We start from the raw sequence: 23,086 nt of genomic DNA, 5'->3' as shown, positions 1-23,086 counted from the left end.
AGGTCCTTAAGGTGCTGGGGAGATAGCCCGTCCATCCCGCCGGCAGATCCGTTGGGAAATGACCATATTGCCGACTGAACTGCGTCCTCTGACACGATAATTGTGGGATCGTCGGTAGCGGGGGGATCTAGAAGGCTCGAGGTGGCAACTGGGACTGGGTGCTTTTCCCTCAGGGCGGCATAAGTCTCGGGAGAGTGCGTAGCTAAGTCGTCGCACGAGAAAAGAAGCCGGGCAGCTCCCCCCACGTCTCCCTCCGAAAGTTTATTTTCGATGGACCTAACTTTAAAAGCTAGTGAACTCACAGGAGTGCGAGTGTTGATGTCACGACCTTGTGAGATGATAGGCGAGTCGGAAATAGAAAACGTATTACTTTTTATTTGAGAGGTGAGTGACGATTTGTTGGATCTGTCTACATGTAAAACTTTGTACGGAAACGTGAGTAGACGCTCCCAAGCTTGAAAAGAATTTTCAACAACGACCTTAGCTACGCACTCGGTGAGGCTTCGTGCTACGGTAATGCGTGCACCACGAGGTATCCTCTTTATGACTGGGTTGTTAGTTTTCAAAAGCCCTAATTTTTTGGCAAGAGATGTTGCATCTGTGGGTGACGATGATACTGTTGTTGCTGTAGGGCCCCTAGCAAAGTTTGATGGTGCGGGTTGAGACGCGCTGGGCAGCGGGGTATCAACGACCATACGAGTGCCATGACGGCGAGACGTATGGATGGCGAGCCCCCGCGGTCCTTTGTATTGTTTATTATCATCACAAATGGGGCAATACAGCAAATCCCACCCGTTGATGCATGGTTGTGAGGACATAAACACGGGATATAAAATAAAAACTACTTAACTATAAACTTAAAAATTACATACGAACACAAGCGACGAATTATAAAATATGTAGATCACAAAAACACAACAACAATTCACCAAAAGTTTGACACATGACATATTTCTTTCATATTTATTATTCTGGATAATTGTATTTATTTAGTGTTTATTTTTCATCAAGCAAGTACTTGAGCAGTAGCAGGATTTGCTTTGGAGTAGCGAAATCAATGGTAGATAGGCTATACGCTCCAGTCAGCAACGCAGTATCGCGGCCGCCGCTTTCTGCTGTCGCCCTCCTACCGCCACGGTTCGGCGCCGCCTGGTGCACGGCGCTCTGCATGCACTAGCGCACCCGTTACCACGCTACACGGAGCAATGGTTGCTGCGCTGTTGCTGTATCCCGGGCCTGAAGCCGTCCTCGCTTAGATCGCTACTTCTAGGCGGCCAACTAACGGCCGCGACTTCAGTCCAACTTCAGTCATTTGTGGATACGATTAATCTTCAACCACTACAGGAAATTTAGAAACCTTTTGAACCCTGAAATCTTAAAATTTAAGCGAGAATTTTTTTTGTCAACCGCTTGACGTGACAGTTCGTGACAGTCAAATGTGGATCATTTACAGAGTCAGAAAAAGTGGTTCTGGCTCACGACCCCGAAATCATCCTGTATGTGAGGATTTTTTTTTCGTGTCAACGCTATGGTGTGGGATGTTGTTGGAAAGGTCTTTCAAAATGAATAGGGGTTTTAGAAAAACATTTTTTGATAAAGTGTATATTTTCGGAAATAATGACTTTGAAAGAAACAAAAAGTGTGTGACAATTTTGACAAAAAAAAAATCCTCACGTACATTTTGTTTCTTTCGAGGCGATTATTTCCTAAAATATTCACAAAAGTGAATTGTTTTTGGATAGGCCTTTCAAAATAAATAGGGGTCTTAAAACAAAATTTTTTGATAAAGTGAATATTTTAGGAAATAATTGCCTCGAAAGAAACAATAAAATGTATGTGAGGATTTATTTTTCCTGTCAACGCTATGGTGTGGGATGTAGTTGGATAGGCCTTTCAAAATAAATAGGGGTCTTTAAACAACATTTTTTGATAAAGTGAATCATTTCGGAAATAATCGTTTCGAAAGAAGAAAAAAAGGTTTTTCCTTCTAACTTTTGAACCATCTGTCCAAAAAATATGGAAAAAATCATGAAAATAGTGCTTAAAAAACTCAATCAAATAAAATTAAAACAAACTTGATCAGTTAAGCCGTTTATGAGTTATCGCTAAAAGTCTTCCCTTCTTATTTTAATTAAAAGCCTGGCAACCCTTATTTGTAACCGGATTTTTGCAGGCAACCCTGTACCATTGTATTTGCAATAAAATTACCATCATTTTGATGTATAATTCAAGCGTCAGACAGATGAGTGCAATTATCGATATAAAATCACCTCTTTAAACACGGCAACCACATTATAGTGACCGGAAAAAGATAGGCAACCTAGTTGATTTATGTTGTACAAGTTGTATATTTTCCATTGAAACTTATTTCGTTCGTCAGACAAATCGGTGAAATATGCCGAAAAAAATTTTTGTTCAAAAATTTATTAAAAATAGCATTGACCATATTTCTTTAGGCAACCCTGTTTATTTATGCTCTGGAACATATTTTCTTTCATATTTTCATAGTATCATCCGTCAGACAGATTGGTGAAGGTCGACCATATATGTGGGATCTCCTACTAGTAGTGATTATAATTATTCTCTTTGGTTTAACGTAGCTAAACTTTTTTCACTTAATTTCTGAACTGATAAGGACTGTCATTCACTAATGTCAAAACTGTCAAACGAAAAGTGCTTTTGCGTACAGCAGTTTAATATTCCATTGTCCGGCTAAAGGTAATATTCGGAATTGCCTTTTGTTTGGCACACAAAAGCCCATTGTTCCTCGTCCAGTAGGCAGCGGGCTACGATGCAAAGTGTCATCAACACGGTGAAGGGAACCGCCCTGGGCGTCGCGGGGTACCTCACTCCCGTCCTGAAGGTGGGTTTATCTCACGTACAGCTGTTGACTTCCCGTGACCGAGACGGTATCAATATGTAAATTAACTTGATTAATTAGAATGTAAACAACGCTGCGCAGGACATAGGTCTAGCGTTTAAGGTCGCATTTGCTTTATGATACGCTATTTATGTGACGTTTATCAATATTTAATGTTACATTGATTACTTAACTAATTTTAAATCCTTATCCTTATAACTACTTTTATGTACTCGTTTACTGTACGTACGTAGGTTTACTGTTAGTGCAAAATTCACATTACTAACATGTCCAATAGGAATCAAAGTTCCAAGAGACTGGTGTTCTAACCCCAGAGGAGTTTGTGGCAGCAGGAGACCACCTGGTGCACCACTGTCCCACGTGGCAGTGGGCCAAGGGCGAGGAGTCCAAGATCCGCAACTACCTGCCCACTGACAAGCAGTTCTTGGTCACCAGGAATGTGCCCTGTTACAGGAGGTGTAAACAGGTAAAGGGCTTAGCATTTATGGTTGGGAACTGTACTGTCTGAAAACACTTTTAATCTATGCTATTGCTTAAACAGTACAACAAGGCCACAATCAAACCAATGAGAAACTATTGATCAGATTTACTTCATACTTAATACTACACATACTGCTGCTGAGGAAACAAGATACATTTTAGCAAATATCATTCTTTATATGCTAACTATCAGTAATAATAAAAAAAATGGAAATTTAGCAGATGTTTGCTGAGTATTCGCTATATTTGAACTTAAGCTGAGTGTGTGACTGTGGTATCTGAAATTTATAATGTATATGTCTGTGCATATAATTAAAATACATAAATTTTAGATAGAGTACTGTGAAGATAAAGAGAAGGTGATAGAGGATGACCAGGATGGAGGAGGCTGGGTGGACACTCACCATTATGACACGGCCGGCTCACCCACAGTTGAGGAGAAGGTTTGTATATTATGGCTTTGATTGTACGGGTATGAATCCTCATGCTCATTATAGGTAGTATACAGTGTGGAAAAATAAGTCGGCCCCTGTAGGGAAACAATCTTAAATCCTTAAGTTGGCTCATTTTACTTAAAGGAGAAATTCCTTTATTTTTAAAAAGGAACAAAACTGCACACAAGCATATTTGCATATTGGTGACCTAAACATTTGGTTCCCTCTGATTTGTCACTTTTAAGATTATTTGGAAGTTTATTTATGAGGTTAGAGGAATGATTTTTCTGTTATTATTCTAATTTGGCTGTGTTTTAATAGTATAACTTACGAAAGTTACTACCCAATCATCATACATTTGTACCAATAGGGAGTATTACTGCAATGTTCTGCCGCCAGAGTGCAGCACTAATTTGTTTAGTAAACCATAGAGTAACTTATACATAAGCCTTAAACAGTTTTTTGACAAGTTTTCACTATGAAATTGATGCACCAAGGTGGTTTGTTTACAGGTGGCCTACCGCGAAACGCGAAAATCGAAATTTCTATATCTGCCTCTCTATCGATCGAATAAGCAAGAGTGATAGAGAGGCAGAAACCGAACTTTCGATTGTTGTGTTTCACAGTAGGCCATGTGATTGACCTAGTGACGCATGATGTGTCATTGATGATGTCAATGAGGTTTGTTTACTGTACCTATGCAGAGCTTTACCTAATATTCCCTATTTGGTATTTAATGACAAATGGGGCAACCAAACTGTTTAGTATCAACAAAAATAAGGTTAAGGTATCTTGTTATAAATTGTATTTATTAACTCTCAGTCTTTCATCCAAATAATTGACTGAATACTTATTTTGTGCCTGATGCTTGACTGGTTTTTATTTGGACCTTAAAAACAATTAAATACATACCTATAATTGCAAATCATATTTATATATCTGTCAGGTGTGTGAGATGACCCTAGAAGCGGCCGACACAGGCGACAGTGACGGCGAGGCGGGGGACCCTGGAAATGATGATGATGAGGAGGAGGATGGCGAGGCTGAAGATATGGAGCAGTTCCAGGAGTCAGGGCTGCTGGATGAAGTGGACCCTGTAAGTTACAACGATTTCGCTGCGTACTGTCATACTGGAAGGGGAGCAAAGTCGTTGTGTGCTCGCGGCGATATCGTTGCACGCTCGCGACGAACTCGCTGCGCGCTCGCCTCGCTTTCAACTCGCTCGCAAATCGCCAGTGTGACCCCGCTCTTATTACAAATTTTACATACACAGATTCATTATATTAGAAAAGAAATCAAATGTCATAAAAACCATTTGCCAATCACGAACTAGAAGTAATTTACCGCTATGTGTGCTTAGTCGACAGACCTCGCACCACGAAAGGAAAGCAAGCCCAAGGAGGCCAAACCATCTCGCGGCGACGGCGACGACATAGTGCGAACTCGCACATATGATCTGCACATCACGTACGACAAGTACTACCAGACGCCGCGGCTCTGGCTAATAGGGTACGACGAGGTGAGTCACAGGGTCGCCATGTAAGGAGGGCAAGCCAACTTGGTGTGGACGACATCGTTCGTACGCGAACGTATGACAAGTACTACCAGACCCTGCGGCACTGGCTTAGGGGCTACGTCACTTCAAATTAGGGGGGGGGGGTCTGGACATCGGATGACGGTAGCATGAAGTAGGAGGAAATGGGGTCATTTGAAGCATGATTTTTGGATGATTATAGGGGGGGGGGGGGGTCAAAAATCGTCAAAAATCGATGACGTAATTTATGGACAGCCCCTTATGAGGTGAGGACTAGAACCACTACCTACCAGGCGAGAAGATCGTTTAATATTTACTTTACAACTTTTAAATATAAAAAAAGGTTAAAACAGGGAATAAATGGTTTTCAATACTAAGGCTCACCAATGGGCGCATTGGGTAAATAATTCAAGTCGTAAATTCTCCTCTGTAGTCTGTTTTTGCTCTTTATTAACTGCAATTTTGCTATTTATTATCATGTTTTAATATTATTATAGTATGATATAATAAAAATTTCACCGTCATGTCTCTAGAACCGGGCGCTACTAAGCGTGGAAGCGATGTACGAAGACGTATCAGCCGAGCACGCCAAGAAGACTGTTACCATTGAGGCCCACCCGCACCTCGCGGGGCCGGGAATGGCGTCTGTCCACCCCTGCCGGTAATTACTGCATGCTTCACATTTTTAAAGTACCTTTTTTAAGTGTGAAGGAATTTAAGGAAAAATTGAAAACAGCAAAATGTTGTCTATGTTATTTTATTGTCATTTCGTTACAATGTTTAATTTAGAACTTCAATGAAAGTGTTCCCATAAACTTGTACAATGTCTACACAGATTCATCCTATAATATGTGTATCGTACTTTCAGACACGCAGAAGTGATGAAAAAAATTATAGAGACAGTAACAGAGAGCGGCGGCGAGATGGGCGTGCACTCGTACCTCATCGTGTTCCTCAAGTTCGTGCAAACAGTCATCCCCACCATCGAGTACGACTTCACGCAGAACTTTGCCATCAACTAGGCTCTACCTTTATATTCGATCTAGCCGATGGGGCGACAGCGGCACGACTGCGAGCGAGAAAACCGATTTAATTATTAACGTTTTGAAAGACGGATGATATCAGCGCATAGTCTACTGACAACTGGACACTCCAGCGCTGTGATCTTGGAACCTACTGTTGGTATTGTCATTCTTTTTCCACAATGTTTGTACAAAATGCCTTTTGTCTCAGAACTTAGTTCTTGGAGGTTTTCTTTTTTGTGGTGTAGCACTTTCAACTCTGGTAATGAAAGAAACTCACAATTTTGTTTCCAAGATTGATTTTCTCTTATAATGCGTCCCACACAAAAATGCACATTGAAATGTCACAAAGTTTAGGGATGGGGAAGTACGTATATTTTGTAGATGGGTTTACTCAGTTGTACCTATTTGGGAATCTGAATCATAAGTACTAACGATTCTAAAAAAGAAAAATCCAAGAAGGAAGTTCGAGTAGTAAAGTTTTTTATACATACTATTTGGGAGCGACGAAATTTAGTCAGACCAGTCGGTGCCTATGTCGTCTGTATGGATATTGGTATATACTTTTTGAAGCTCATGCAGTCGTTTCTATCATGGAATATGACTTCAGTTTCTCGCAACATTTTGGATGTATTCCCATTTGTCCCCATCCCACGTGACCGCCGCCATACATGACACGGGGACTAGTGGGAATGATGTATATGCAGCGTCTGTTCCCACCAGTGCCCGGCGAGGACAAATGGAAATACGCCACATTTGGCTATCAGCTAGTCCAGTGGAATGCTGTTTACCTCTTTGTAAGATAAAGTTCGGTATCGCCATCGCCATTTGGAAAACCTTCGCTGTAATTAGCATCGAGGATATTTGCTGAAAATGCTAAGCAATAATGCTCCTTATTCCTTAATGATAAAGTTTTGTTCGTTGTTGCCTTTGTGGTCGCAAATAAGGTTCGTGTTTACTTAGCAATGTTTTAACGACGCCAAGAAGCAATATCGTTTAGTATTTTCAGAATTCCATTATATTTTTGTTATTGGGGCATGATGATGATGAAATCGTGGAGAGGGATACAAACACTTCAAAATCTTTCACTAAACATGTCAGTTTACCATGAAATCTTGCCTCTGTTGACTTTAAAGAAACTACAGCCAGCAGCAAAAGTAATTAAGCGGGAAAGATGTTCAAAAACGACCTACGCACGCTACACTCTTTTATCAAATGTTGTGTTCAGATCATTTTGAACACCTAACCCGCTTAGCTGCTTCTGCTGCTCAGTGCACACGCCATCGGAAGAGTAGTTACGGCACAGCATTCGATTTTAGAGCATTTATAATATAAATATCCCGATAGATACCCTATTACAGTACCAAGCTAATTCTGCACATTCTTTTCAATGACAAAGTGTGGAACTGTCCTCTTTAAATAAATAAATATTAGCAGGCAGACAGGCAGGGTCACTATCCACTAGGCCGGACCGGTCGTCAAACATCATTAACCCATTTCAAATTTTCGACTCATTAACTTTCAAATGTGACGTTTATTGTGGCACTCCTCACATAGTCACGTCAAAGTCGGTTCCTACAGAGTGCTTAGACACTCGAATGGAATTATGCGCTGTATTTTGAAAAAGGCAGTGTCTATAACTAAATGATATTATTAGCCAACGAATTTAGATATGTTTAGTAATGCCATTGCAATAGCAGAGAAGAGAACTAATCACATTTATACTAGCTCTTGTAAATGTGATTAATTCTCTTCTCTACTTTTTATTTTATTATTTACATTAGTACAAAATAATATCGCTGTGGCCACAAAATAAAATAAAAATTGTCCTCCCTATGAATTTATAGTGATGATTGGATATTTTCACAACTTCGTGTCATATAATGCCATACACATTTTTATTTGTTTTATACCACGTCGGCGGCAAACAAGCATACGGCCCGACTGATGGTAAGCAGTCACCGTAGCCTATGGACGCCTGCAACTCCAGAGGTGTTATATGTGCGTTGCCGACACTTTAAAAACCTATACCTACACTCGTCCTTTATCATTTTTATTTTATATGTACCAATGTACCTATATCAGTCACTTGGATTTTAGTAGGTAAACCTCAGCAAACTTTGACATTGGTAGGGCCACTCGCACCATTCCATTAACCCGGGGTTAACCGGTAAAACCTGGAGTTAGAGTTACCATGGTTACTAGTACAATTTGACATTGGGTTAACGGTTTAACCGCTTAACCCCGGGTTAGTGGGATGGTGCAAGTGGGCCTTAGCGTTAAATTGCGTCGATTTTGTGAAAATTACCAATCTAAATCCGCAATGAACTTTCTAATGATTAGTGAAGTCGTATATCGTAAGCTCGTTATATTTATTATATAAATCGCATTAAATCAATGAAACACGTATCTAAAGCCTTACTGTTTATACAAAATCTTGTTTTCATTAATTAATTTTGTTTATTAGAAACATTCCTACGTAAGGTCCTGTAGCTGTTGCGATCGCCGATAAAAGATTACGGTTTGAAAGTACCATCGCGTCCATCGCCCACACTGTTAACTGTACATCGGTGGACCTTATTACAAAAGGCATAAGGTCCACCGATGTACAGTTAACAGTGTTGCTGTTTGTACTTACAGTTTTTTTTTCAGTTTTCAGTCATTCGAATATTAATATTCGTGTTATTCGAATGATGTTACCACAACGGGAAGAAAGCAGTAATTATTTACCAGTGGTAACAACTTGGTGGTATCACTGCGGAAAACCCATAGGTACCCACAAATGTATTTGAATCGATCGCAACGACTATGAGAAAGTAGTTTTATTCTTCGGGCTTGACATACTAATGTGTCTCGCTACATTTATAATATAAAAGCTATATTTAATATTGACGTGGTTTTGATATTATAGCGTAAGAGTTGTAAGCAATGTTATTATATATTATTTTGCTCGAAAATAAACTTTTAAATCCACAGTTCGCTTCCTAATTTTAACTTGTGTAAATCTTTTATTTATGAGCATGTTGATTGTGCCATTATTTTCACATAAACTTATTTTTTATTAAATTAATATTTTGCTACCAGTTACTCGTTTTATTTTAGATTTAACGTATTATATATCGAAGTTTTGATCTTATTGAATAAAAAAACAAATATGTCCAGCCTAAAATAGTTCAAATTAATGTTGAGTCCATAGAGTTATATATTTGACAGAGGGAATGTCACTTAAGACAAACTGTGACACTGCAATGGCGGACGGTTTGAAAGTGTGCGTGTAGACGAGTGATACCATGTAACACAAATTCTCCCCTGATGGTGAAACAATTATTTTCAATATCATCCTTGTTTTCAAATATTAAAATAGGACAGATTTACGTTAAAAATAAAAAAAGTGTGTATCTAACTGATTTTACTGATTTTTTTTATTTTTTTTGTGATATGCCTACTTGAATAAACTATTTTTTATCTTTATCTTTATAGGTCTTGAAAATGCGCATTGTTGCACAATTACTTTGTGCAAATATTATTTTCAATACCTAATGATATTTAACTTGTATTCTAGGTCCATGGTTGAGTCATTAAAAAAAAAACAGAAATCGGTCTAATAATTTATTCGTATCACATTATGTACAAGTTACCAGTTCCATAATAAAAATATAATCAGTACATATAAGAAACTTCGACCTACTTACTCAATAACATAATATACAAATTTATACAGAGCTGCCGCTTTCGCGAATTTACCTAATGATTGCTCGATCGTCGTCAGTAATACGGGCGATAAACCCCCGAATGTACCACAACTGTAACTTTTTTACTGCACTGGGACAAATGATACCTACTCATATCGGTTAGTTTGTTTTATAGTTTTTTTTTCTTCATATTGGCCTTAAAATAAAGTTATTAAAAACGATGTGACTCGGTCATTCGGACAATGAAGTACAACACTTTGTATTTATGGAAATGTCATCTCTCGAAAGACTGTGTCACGTGTTTCTTTTTAACAACATTTTTAAAGCACCGTATACAGGCGTACTCGTTTAGCCAATGTGTAGAGACTACTACTATAATATAGCTGAATACTTCCGATTATTTTTTGTCAGTATTTCCAACGACTTCAACTTGCAGCCTACTCGTACGGAACGGGACAAGCCTCGCCTGTACCTACACTACAAGAAACTATTATTGCTGGCCGCCTGCTATACACAGCACAAGAGGCAGCGACTCCACTGAACACACTAATTGTAACTTTTATACAAAATCCAATTTTAGCGTAAAAAAATAATACAGTCCGACTAATCAAACATTAAAGCATTTTACGGTAGTTGGACGATTCCCTACCTTCTGTGGCGCATTTTAATTTATCGTCAAGGAATACTAAAGAAAACATACAGGTAGGTATAGGTTAGATATGATTAACGCGTGAGGGGCGAACCTTAACAACAAGTAAATGCGCCATCGCCGATCCTGCTGTCGTGTCGGGGTCAGCAGCTACGTCTAGAGCTACCACTACCACACTGTCCTACCCAATTCACCTATGTTCTTCGTTGTGTTTCTAGCAGAGCGATGGTGCTATGCCCACACCGTTTTTCCCAATACTCACATTTCCAATATATCTACATATCTCGTTTTGAGGACTAAAGCAATAACCAAAGTGTCTGTTACCCCGTTCACAACATTAAAAACTACAAACATACATAGGCAAAAGTATTCAAACCATTATACATTATAATAATATCTTTGGAATAAAAAGGAAAATTTAATTAGGTATACAATGGACGATTTCGACTATTTATATGAAGGATCAATTGTACTTAACATTAAAATCAATTACTACCATAATATCAGATATATTATAAAGATTACACCGTCATATTCAATAATATTAAATGTATAATTATAATTTTGTATTCATAAACGTGTTAACAGAGAATTCTATCTATTTAAAGCATATTTTGTTTGTCGTTCGAGTCGTCCTATCCGTGAGTCCCATAGAAACATTAATACACATTATACCGAAGATATTCCGTACACCAGTTTATACTCATGATTGTTACCTTTTGCCATAAGCATAACCGTTAAATTATACTGCTTAATGCTGGCATTTTTTTCGAAAATCTATTTCTTGAAATTTAAGCACAACATTGGTTATCATTTTCTTTTCAAAATCTCAATTGGGTCTAAGATTACTACATTCAAATGTAAAAAAGAAAATTCAGTCGCACGGATACTCGTGTTTAGTTGGCTGTTTATACGAGTTACTTATAAATTCAAATCATATTTTTCGATCCGCGCTTGTTCACATGGTTTGTGACAATTTAACTAGTATCTTTGAGATATAATGTTTACATTGAAATTTGTCGATGATTGTTCATCTTCAGTGTCTCGCCATCTATTCTGTATCTCATTGTTTTCTACAAAGAAAAAGTTTTTCATCACACTTGCTCGAAAAATACCTTATTTCGTGCAGGTGTACTGAAAGACAAAGGTCCATATTGTTCCCGCGGAAGTTATGGATCGTAAAAAAAAGCCATAACTCCCTCTCTTCTCCAAAATTTCACTTACCCCCCACGTTGCACAATTTGATACAGTGAATCAATGTACTAACTTAAACACAATGTTTCTTGTGTTGAAGTTACCACACAATTCCACGAAACTCAGAGCAGAGGTGAACGCAGTTATTTTAGTCTGTAACTTCATAATTTGTAATGCGACGAGGCGTTCATCGTAATGCTTTAACGCCTGAAATATGACTTCTGCCGAATAGAATCAAAGCAATTTCAATCTTATCGCATCGCACTTAACCCGCTATTGACTTTTGAGCGACCAAACAGGCGAGGAGTTTGTCCAGGGTGTGCCATAGGAGGTGTAAGAGTTTGAATGTTACTGCGACGTCCTTAGGTCGCGACTGGCTTATGCGGGAGTAGCGCCACTAGCCGCAGCAAGGCGAGGGCTAGCAGCTTGTCGAGCGGGTCGAGCGCGCCGCGCTGCACCCACTTGGGGATGGTGGTGCGCGCGTGCGAGAAGCCGAGCTTCTGCAGGATGTAGTCCACGCCGTACGGCTCGATGGACTTGCCGCCCCATGACAGCAGTCTGCAACACAACAACATTATTTTATTTTATTCGGGATGCTTACTGCCTAATATACATAGGTTAATAGACTTATCTACTAGATGCAAATTACAAGCTTCCACATATATAATGCTAAATAACATAAATATGAAGGTCTCGAAATAGCAAAATATTAATACACTGTATAGGTAGAGTTCGACCAAGAAAAGCATAGATTTTGATAGCCCACGCAGTGCAAGTGTTATTTATACGTCATAATTTCATAGAAGTTTGACGTTTAAAATAACATTGGCACTGCGTTGTGTAACATTTCCCCCCCTCTCTCCTCAACTAACCCTAATTTACCCCTACTTAGCTAAACCTAGACCTACCTAAAGTACTAAAAATTCCAATAAGAAAATTCAAAATTTTAAATAACCTTTAAAATACCGCAAACCGTATCTACCTTGACTAATTATTATAAAATAATGCAAATAACCTAAATAAATTATAATTAAATAAGTTAATATCTTGAATTGGATCAGTAGATTGGCCAAATGATCGTTTAGTGTTTACGTAGGACCCTTCGTCGTAACCGCTAATAGTAACCGAAATCCTTTTCGCATAATAGGAAAGAGTTATGTATAATACACCTATAAGTCCTAATAATGTCAGATAATTATTAAACCGTGAATTATGTCAGAGTAATAAAAAATATCATTGCAGGTTATAGTAATGTTTGACTTAATCAGATTAAGTCTATAATAAGATGTAATCAATAAGTCAATAGTAAGTATGTCATAATCAAATAAGTCTGTAGAATGTCATAGTTAAATTGTCAGTAAAGTATGTCATAGTAAGTAAAGTTTGTCAAATGTAATAGTCAGTTGGTCAAAGTACAAATACTAATAAATGTCACAATATTTTGTTTTTGGGGTATAGATATCGCCCCGCCTCCGCGACACCCGTGATCATCATCCAGTTGCAGGTCAGAATCCCCGCCCCAGTTCTGAAGGAACTATATTGTGGTCCAGAAGGGACATCTTTTAATAATGACAGGCCTATTCCATCATTCGACCATGTCATTATTTTGTGACATTTTCGTCATAAATGAGAGGACATCAAAGGGACAATTTAACATAACAAAATACTGGTAGTAGAGCAGCTGTATTTGATCCACTCAAATTCTCCAGAATACTGTAATTTTGTAGTATACGTATTTTAATATTCAATGAAATGATATTATCCAAACTTTAATTGTAGTCATTTTGAATCACACTTTCGGACCAAAATAATCTACGATCGTGCATCTGCCTTGATCTGAGCCCGGATAAATCACTCATTGAAATAAGGTTTTATGATAATATATGACCTTATATTTTTAAAGGTCAAGTGTGAAAATCACAGATAATCTGCAGAAAACAGAATGTAATCGTCATACAAACTGCTAAGGGACAGGCAAAACAAATATTTCTTTTATAAGCAAATTGATTCTACAATACTACATTATATTGTGGTTATTTACTTTAGTTTTTCCCACAATATATTTCTACCAGTAGCGTTGCAAGGGAACAAATATATACAGTCATGTCATAAGTCAATATGTCAAGTTTGTCAATAAGTCATAAATAAATATATGTAATAAAATCCTAACAATCCCTAATCCCACACTACATCCTAGCTAACGCTAAACTGAAGTTAACCCATAAACCCATAATAATGAACAACAAATACAATAAAATAGCCATAAATGTATCGAAAAGGAACCTAGCTACCTATTGTAAATATCTAATGGCTTTGATATATTAAAATTATAAATCTAGATCAATCCTACAAAAGGCCTAGACCTGATAAATAAAAACCCTAACCTAACAGCTAATCTATCCAACTATTCTACCGATATATTTGAAAACTAGCATCCCGGGATGCACATTTAATTTACTCGCGTGATTACTCGAAGTGCAATGAGTAATTTCTATGCTACAGCTAACTAAGACGAGTGGAGACACCTCGTTTTAGACCTAAAAATCCTATTTCTCCGTGTGCTAGCCATACTTCCACACAGTGGATTGGGACAGCAGAAGTAAGGCCGGAAAGGGGTAATATAAAAGTGAATATATAAGTATATAGATACGGGATAATTGGACTAGAATCTGGCTTCTTTAAGAAGTCTAAATGACAACCCAAATCTTCCAGATCCTAGGGGGTGACCCTGTCTTAATAAAAGCAGGAACTGCCAGGTCCCCACCTGGGTTTTATCAAAAACACCGCAAGTTAGTAATCTGCGCTGTAGTTGCCACCGTTAGGTTACCTGCACAACTTACTAACTCCCCAACACTATGTTGGATCGGAACTAGTTCTCTCTAACCCATAAGTATGAACGAAACAACTCACTATACTAAATTAAAATTAATATATAGAGTAATCCAACCAAGTTCATTTTAGTGCTTAATATCACTAAAATAAGCCAGGCCAAAACACTACACATATTAAACACAATTAAAACACAAACTAATTAATTTTCACTGGAAACAACTCAAGACTTTACAATCTTTAAGACTCTATTGATTTATAACTTAAACTTCACTTAGTATGTTCTCACACACTAGCGCTTGTCTGAGCACAAATCAATAAATAATTAAAATTCACTAAAAATTACAAAACCACTATGAACAATACTAACTTTACAATATTAATAAGTCTATTGATTTATAATTTAAACTTTACTAATACAATATTAAATACTAGCACTTGTCTGAACCACAAATCAATAAACAACACAAAAAGAATTAAACCCACTAAAATTAACACAATTTAAATGTACTTCTCTAAAATTATTCAAGTAAAACCCCACAACAAATTACACTACATTATGCTCCAATCCAAACTCTACCAGCATCATGAGAATCTAGCAAAGTCCAGGTCAGGACACAATATAGGTAACCTAGATAGACCTAGCTAGAGAACCGACGTCCGACGGTTTGCGGAAGGCCACGAAGAATCATCTCGTAAGGGACTCTATTGATCCCTACCTTAGATCCCGTCATCCCTGCTATTTCCCACTTCCTTGTACGTCATTGGTTTCCCAATAACCAATACTGAATTTCATAATTTCGTACAGTCCTGTCACTAATTACACCTTATTTCCTAATTAAAATAAGGTCCATTTTGACCTACTTTTGGGTGTGGTTTAAACTATTTCTTTACGCCTATGGGATTGACACTACAGTTTTTATTCTAACCACCGTTTGTTTTTCTATATGAGCACATATTGTAGAACTCCGCCCTTTTCTAAATTCTTTATAATATGGTTCAATTTTGCATAGAATATTTTAACCAAAACAAACATTATTCATTCATTTTTACGACGACGTGTGAAATACGAGTCTAAGCCCTTGAAACATAAAAAACCAAACTGATTTTTAACAGATTTTTAAACTACAAAAGCTTTATGACATTGAAATAAAGTTCAAATTATTTTATGAGTAAGTATCTTAATATATTGGTTTACTATAAATGACTAGGCTCTCCAAATTTTGTTTCTAGAATTTTAGACGATATGGCCTACTTGAGATATGAGAAGTATTCAATAACCGTGAGACACAATTTTGGAATTTAACCGACTTAAAAATAGAACAATACTATGTTCACATATAATGTTAACATGGAAAGGAGCCTCTGACATGTTACAATCGCCTCCCAAAATTTGCTGTAGCCTAAATATATTAACTATATATTTGCGAAAGTAAATTTTCGAAACAAAACAAAATAAGTAAAAATAATCGTAATCAAAAATAATGCAATTAGATTATAATAAGAACCCTTTTAACATTCTTCCCTTCTGTGTGTGCCTTTTTTTTTTGTTGCGGCTGTGTGTGGTGTGTGTTTAAACCAAACTAAAGAATGAACATTTCTGAAAGAATAAGTTTCTAAGTTCAGACATGTTAGAAATAAACAATTAAAAAAACGCAACCAGTTCAGCTTGCCTCAACAAGAAAATAGAAGTTGTGCTTGTAGGACATTTGTCCTAACCTTCTATCGATCTGAATGATACATACGACGTTTCCGACTTTATGTCTATATTTTAGCGACCAAGAGAGGAACTGACGTATCTCTTTTTAAGACAAGATTGAACCTTTTACCAAGGAGCATTTTATGCCACTCGAGGGGTTTTTAGGGCATTCTATGCCACACATTTTCTTTAAAAGATTTAATTCCAACACCGTAACTCAAGACTTAAATCTTCCAAAAAGCCTTTCCCAGTCGGGCGCATGTTCATCATTAACGGGACGTTAAAATAAAGATTAAACTAATGCTTAACCTTTCGTTTCTACAATGAAGCGCTAAATAAATAAATTTATTTATAATAATTATTAAAATTCCTAAATAGTACTGACCAATAAAAAAGCACAACTAATCATTAAACTGATTCGAAATGAGCTACATAATACATATTGTCATTAGAAAGTTCTAAGCTCACTTCGCATTATGCTTTTCCATATGAAGAAAGTACTATGACGTCACATTAATGATGGGTGTGTGAGTTCTAGATCTGGTGTTGTGTGTAGTATAGAGATAACACGGAAGCAGTTTAAACTCTGCAAGTATGCTCTTTTTTTAGCGAGCCTAACCTAACTCCAAACTACCGTGTTACCTCCCTTGTATAGTGTAGTGTTCCGGTCAGAATGTCAAAAAAGTGTTTTGAATTTAGTTTTGCTATTTTCTCAGAGCCCTGCATAAAGAAATATATTTCATGCAATTACTAACATGCACTAACTCGTAGTTTAACATTCATCGAATTTATTCGTCTTCATTCTTTTTTTTTCATACATCCCTGAAAATTTAACAATACTTCCGCAAAAAACGATGAAAAAGAAGTATTAACAATGCGTAATCTTTTTTATGAAAATTTACTGTTAGCAAACATACAATCAATACATCTATTACAACAAAACTAATTTTTTTTTCAACTCTATTACCTATTTGAAAATAACAGTGCAATATACTACATAGCAAAGTTTATATATTTATACCATCTTGTGATAAAAAAAAACTAAACAACATCTAATCGCTATAAATTGTAACTATGGAGAGCCTGGCAAAATAATAATAAACATGTTAACTTTGAAATTATTTCAAATTAACAAAATAAAATTAAATAGGTAGGTATTTATGTCATAAACATGATAAGAAACTATCTAATGTGATAACCTGATAACCATCTACATTACCAGCTATAAAAATTAAATAATACTTTAAACTGTATTTAAAAATAACTAAACTTCAAAACGTAAATAAAGAATAAATAATACGTTTGTAATGTAATACATTATTATTATTTTTATTTTAAATTAACCTACTTGTATTGACCAATATATTGTACGTAATTAAATATCGAAATTTCATTATTTATGTGTATTTTAGTCTAAATTTATTAAATTCACACGTAATTAGATCTAAATAGAAACCTAGATTACCTAAACCAACTGCAAAAACGCCCTTATTATAAGTGTCACAAGCTTCACAAATTACCTGTTTGTGGATATAAAACTATTTAAGTCAACCCAAAATTGTGGCTTATAGAAAAATGTTTACTGTAACTAATACTCATAAATATTCCTAGCATATATGTGAATATGAATATGTAGATATTATATATATGTGAAAAAAAATTATGTATACCTGAAAAGGTAAAGTCTCAAAGTAACTGAACGTGTAATTCTATAAAATGTAACCCGATTCTTACATACTTAGGTACCATAAAAACGTTGAACTTTAAAATACTTATTATCATTTTATATTTTAAATTAAGTATTCGATGTTTCAATTCTAGCTCAGGAATTGTAATACTATTAACAACCTATGTTTACACATAACAAAAAATATAAACCACTTCAATAAATACTAGATAGAATAAAACAATAGATTCCTATACATACTCAATGAATTACAGATAGATCCATTCATATAATGCCGAGCGAACATATGCACCACAACGTAATATACACAAAGTCCATTGCGTACCAATTATCTAGCCCACTTCGTTATGTTCGTATTCGTAAAGCCCATCTGTACAAAGTAATCTATAAATCAATACATCTATCCTACGAACTTTGTGAAAAAAAAGTTAGTTTAATAACGCAGTGTTATCAAGATTGAAAATAACATGAATATCATACAATATTAGTGAAATAAATTATTAATGTAAATGCTCAATCATATGTGTATATTGTATAATATACTTTGATGAATTAGACAATTATCGTAACCAAATAAAGTGAATCTATTAAAATAATGTTATCCTAAAGCACTAAGCATAAAACCAACCCATAAATATGTAGGTAAGTAATTTTAAAATTTATTTGAATTCATCCTAAACGCTATTCCTTACATGATAAAAAATAAAACATTCAAACTTTAACTTTGAGCGATAACAAAAACAACACTCACGTTACACTCAAGTGGTTTGGCACAACACTTTTTGTAATTCTTCGAATGATTTCAACTTTAAACTCAAATTTCAGTCAAGTGGCCGGCGCGACGTGTTTTTGTAATCAGTCTAACTATTCTCGTTAACTTTTAAGAATGTCTCCAGTGACGCCGATAATAAATGAAACATAAACATACAGAGTTAAAATAACGTATTAACTTTTTCAACATGACTATTTTACGTACCCTGCTGTACTTACATAATTAGTTTCATACACACTAACCTAACCTTTGGTCTCCTAAAAAGCAAAAATTTACTGTATGATAGTTACGTAAACTAGTAATACCTCTGAATGACTAACTCTAGTATAATTTTTAAAATTTTATTATACTACACTTTAATCGAGTAATTATGCCAAACAACGCATTGATGAGGGTGTACTAAATAATGTATGTATGTATGTTTAGGATTTATAAAAACAGAAATATAAGATACAAAGTTACAAAGTAATTTAATGCAACAAAATGAACTTATCCCTGAATGATAATCTCTTATGTATAATTTTGTTAGATAATTAATAATATCATGTGTAGTATTTGACTGAATTTCAACAGTACCTAATTAACTTTTATTTATGAAAACAAACAAAATAATAGAATGATGCCGTTTTAAAATTGCTGCAAAAACAGGTAATTCACATTATCTACGTATGTTCAATCGCAATGCTATCATAATCAAATTTGCCCGTATTTTTTTCCAACTTTTAGTAACTGACTGAAACTACAAAGATGTCAATATTGTCCTAATGAAACTGTAATATTGAACGCATGTCCCGAAAACAACAAAACTTCATTCAGCCTTGCCAGTTGGCAATAATAATGTTTGTGTTGAGTTAAGTATACTAAAATATTCGTGTTAAAATGTTTTCTAATTTTGATTATCCCTATTTTAAGCTACGTCATCTAGGAATCGAACCCAGATTTTATTTATTGTAATTACACAACTGACTTCAACACAAACTAAGGCTACGGTAGTTTATATTAATATGCCTAAGTGTATATAAAAGTAACGTAAATTCATTTTCATTATAGTTTGATGAACTAATTATTACACAACCTAATGGCAAAACTTAACATGAGATCACTTTACGCTAAGTGAACCTTGTTTAATTTATGTTAGACGAAATAAAATATAAATATATAGACTTGTGTCTCTAATTTCTAAAATCTACATTGTACACATAAAATTCATATCGAAATCTAATAACAACAAAACCCGCAATTTTAGAATATTTTAAACATTACTACGTACGCCTCCCCATGTATACAACTTTAATAATTTTAGCTGACTACTTTTATAAAACAATTCTATAAATATAACAAAATATATTTTTATAAATTCTAGTATATAATCGCGTAAAAAACTTGTAAAAGCTATGACTAACATGGCATACGCATAAAAATTGTTTTATAGAAATAAAATCATTAAAAACGTTCTTAATTTACACAATAACTCTATTCCAAAATATGCTATCCGTTTTCACGACAACAATTGTGTTGCTATAATCGACCGTTTACACAAATCAACTATAACAACAACTTTGATCCAAAACAAGACATGTAACTCAAAATCAAAATGAAACAATAAAATTAGTAACGTTAATCAAAATAATAAAACCCAAATTAAAATAGACTCGCGGCATAGTTACATAAATATTATAAAATATACATAATATATTAAACTTTATCCTGGTCACGGCACCAATTGTAACATTTCCCCCCCTCTCTCCTCAACTAACCCTAATTTACCCCTACTTAGCTAAACCTAGACCTACCTAAAGTACTAAAAATTCCAATAAGAAAATTCAAAATTTTAAATAACCTTTAAAATACCGCAAACCGTATCTACCTTGACTAATTATTATAAAATAATGCAAATAACCTAAATAAATTATAATTAAATAAGTTAATATCTTGAATTGGATCAGTAGATTGGCCAAATGATCGTTTAGTGTTTACGTAGGACCCTTCGTCGTAACCGCTAATAGTAACCGAAATCCTTTTCGCATAATAGGAAAGAGTTATGTATAATACACCTATAAGTCCTAATAATGTCAGATAATTATTAAACCGTGAATTATGTCAGAGTAATAAAAAATATCATTGCAGGTTATAGTAATGTTTGACTTAATCAGATTAAGTCTATAATAAGATGTAATCAATAAGTCAATAGTAAGTATGTCATAATCAAATAAGTCTGTAGAATGTCATAGTTAAATTGTCAGTAAAGTATGTCATAGTAAGTAAAGTTTGTCAAATGTAATAGTCAGTTGGTCAAAGTACAAATACTAATAAATGTCACAATATTTTGTTTTTGGGGTATAGATATCGCCCCGCCTCCGCGACACCCGTGATCATCATCCAGTTGCAGGTCAGAATCCCCGCCCCAGTTCTGAAGGAACTATATTGTGGTCCAGAAGGGACATCTTTTAATAATGACAGGCCTATTCCATCATTCGACCATGTCATTATTTTGTGACATTTTCGTCATAAATGAGAGGACATCAAAGGGACAATTTAACATAACAAAATACTGGTAGTAGAGCAGCTGTATTTGATCCACTCAAATTCTCCAGAATACTGTAATTTTGTAGTATACGTATTTTAATATTCAATGAAATGATATTATCCAAACTTTAATTGTAGTCATTTTGAATCACACTTTCGGACCAAAATAATCTACGATCGTGCATCTGCCTTGATCTGAGCCCGGATAAATCACTCATTGAAATAAGGTTTTATGATAATATATGACCTTATATTTTTAAAGGTCAAGTGTGAAAATCACAGATAATCTGCAGAAAACAGAATGTAATCGTCATACAAACTGCTAAGGGACAGGCAAAACAAATATTTCTTTTATAAGCAAATTGATTCTACAATACTACATTATATTGTGGTTATTTACTTTAGTTTTTCCCACAATATATTTCTACCAGTAGCGTTGCAAGGGAACAAATATATACAGTCATGTCATAAGTCAATATGTCAAGTTTGTCAATAAGTCATAAATAAATATATGTAATAAAATCCTAACAATCCCTAATCCCACACTACATCCTAGCTAACGCTAAACTGAAGTTAACCCATAAACCCATAATAATGAACAACAAATACAATAAAATAGCCATAAATGTATCGAAAAGGAACCTAGCTACCTATTGTAAATATCTAATGGCTTTGATATATTAAAATTATAAATCTAGATCAATCCTACAAAAGGCCTAGACCTGATAAATAAAAACCCTAACCTAACAGCTAATCTATCCAACTATTCTACCGATATATTTGAAAACTAGCATCCCGGGATGCACATTTAATTTACTCGCGTGATTACTCGAAGTGCAATGAGTAATTTCTATGCTACAGCTAACTAAGACGAGTGGAGACACCTCGTTTTAGACCTAAAAATCCTATTTCTCCGTGTGCTAGCCATACTTCCACACAGTGGATTGGGACAGCAGAAGTAAGGCCGGAAAGGGGTAATATAAAAGTGAATATATAAGTATATAGATACGGGATAATTGGACTAGAATCTGGCTTCTTTAAGAAGTCTAAATGACAACCCAAATCTTCCAGATCCTAGGGGGTGACCCTGTCTTAATAAAAGCAGGAACTGCCAGGTCCCCACCTGGGTTTTATCAAAAACACCGCAAGTTAGTAATCTGCGCTGTAGTTGCCACCGTTAGGTTACCTGCACAACTTACTAACTCCCCAACACTATGTTGGATCGGAACTAGTTCTCTCTAACCCATAAGTATGAACGAAACAACTCACTATACTAAATTAAAATTAATATATAGAGTAATCCAACCAAGTTCATTTTAGTGCTTAATATCACTAAAATAAGCCAGGCCAAAACACTACACATATTAAACACAATTAAAACACAAACTAATTAATTTTCACTGGAAACAACTCAAGACTTTACAATCTTTAAGACTCTATTGATTTATAACTTAAACTTCACTTAGTATGTTCTCACACACTAGCGCTTGTCTGAGCACAAATCAATAAATAATTAAAATTCACTAAAAATTACAAAACCACTATGAACAATACTAACTTTACAATATTAATAAGTCTATTGATTTATAATTTAAACTTTACTAATACAATATTAAATACTAGCACTTGTCTGAACCACAAATCAATAAACAACACAAAAAGAATTAAACCCACTAAAATTAACACA

The 23,086-nt window shown here is 35.3% G+C and overlaps 2 protein-coding genes across 2 annotated transcripts in view; one reads left to right on the top strand and one right to left on the bottom strand.

Moving 5' to 3' along the window:
• Positions 1 to 2,662: 2,662 nt before the first annotated feature.
• On the top strand, positions 2,663 to 9,434 carry LOC134790452 (ubiquitin-like-conjugating enzyme ATG3). The gene is made up of 7 exons (XM_063761258.1): positions 2,663 to 2,863; positions 3,159 to 3,347; positions 3,694 to 3,804; positions 4,742 to 4,891; positions 5,156 to 5,314; positions 5,863 to 5,990; positions 6,198 to 9,434. Exons 1-7 carry the CDS (start codon positions 2,792 to 2,794, stop codon positions 6,349 to 6,351), a joined length of 963 nt encoding a protein of 320 aa, XP_063617328.1. The 5' UTR covers positions 2,663 to 2,791; the 3' UTR covers positions 6,352 to 9,434.
• Positions 9,435 to 9,951: 517 nt separating this feature from the next.
• The window catches only part of LOC134790463 (bridge-like lipid transfer protein family member 1), a 125,065-nt gene continuing 111,930 nt past the window's right edge, over positions 9,952 to 23,086 (bottom strand). Inside the window, exon 57 of the mRNA XM_063761272.1 lies at positions 9,952 to 12,444. Within this exon, the coding sequence (XP_063617342.1) occupies positions 12,249 to 12,444 (196 nt within the window). The 3' untranslated portion in view covers positions 9,952 to 12,248. The remainder of the gene's footprint in view (positions 12,445 to 23,086) is intronic.

The sequence above is a fragment of the Cydia splendana genome, chromosome 5, assembly GCF_910591565.1.
Source record: "Cydia splendana chromosome 5, ilCydSple1.2, whole genome shotgun sequence".
Taxonomy (NCBI): Eukaryota; Metazoa; Arthropoda; class Insecta; order Lepidoptera; family Tortricidae; genus Cydia; species Cydia splendana.
Note: the sequence above shows the minus strand (reverse complement) of the source record. Positions and strands in the feature narration are given on the sequence as shown.

What these genes read in the sequence shown, in the direction of transcription:
- LOC134790452 (XM_063761258.1), top strand. Translation starts at nt 2,792, where the DNA reads ATGCAAAGTGTCATCAACACGGTGAAGGGAACCGCCCTGGGCGTCGCG. An exon ending in ACCTCACTCCCGTCCTGAAG is followed by an intron (nt 2,864 to 3,158) that starts GTGGGTTTATCT and finishes CATGTCCAATAG; the next exon opens with GAATCAAAGTTCCAAGAGAC. An exon ending in TGCTGGATGAAGTGGACCCT is followed by an intron (nt 4,892 to 5,155) that starts GTAAGTTACAAC and finishes ATGTGTGCTTAG; the next exon opens with TCGACAGACCTCGCACCACG.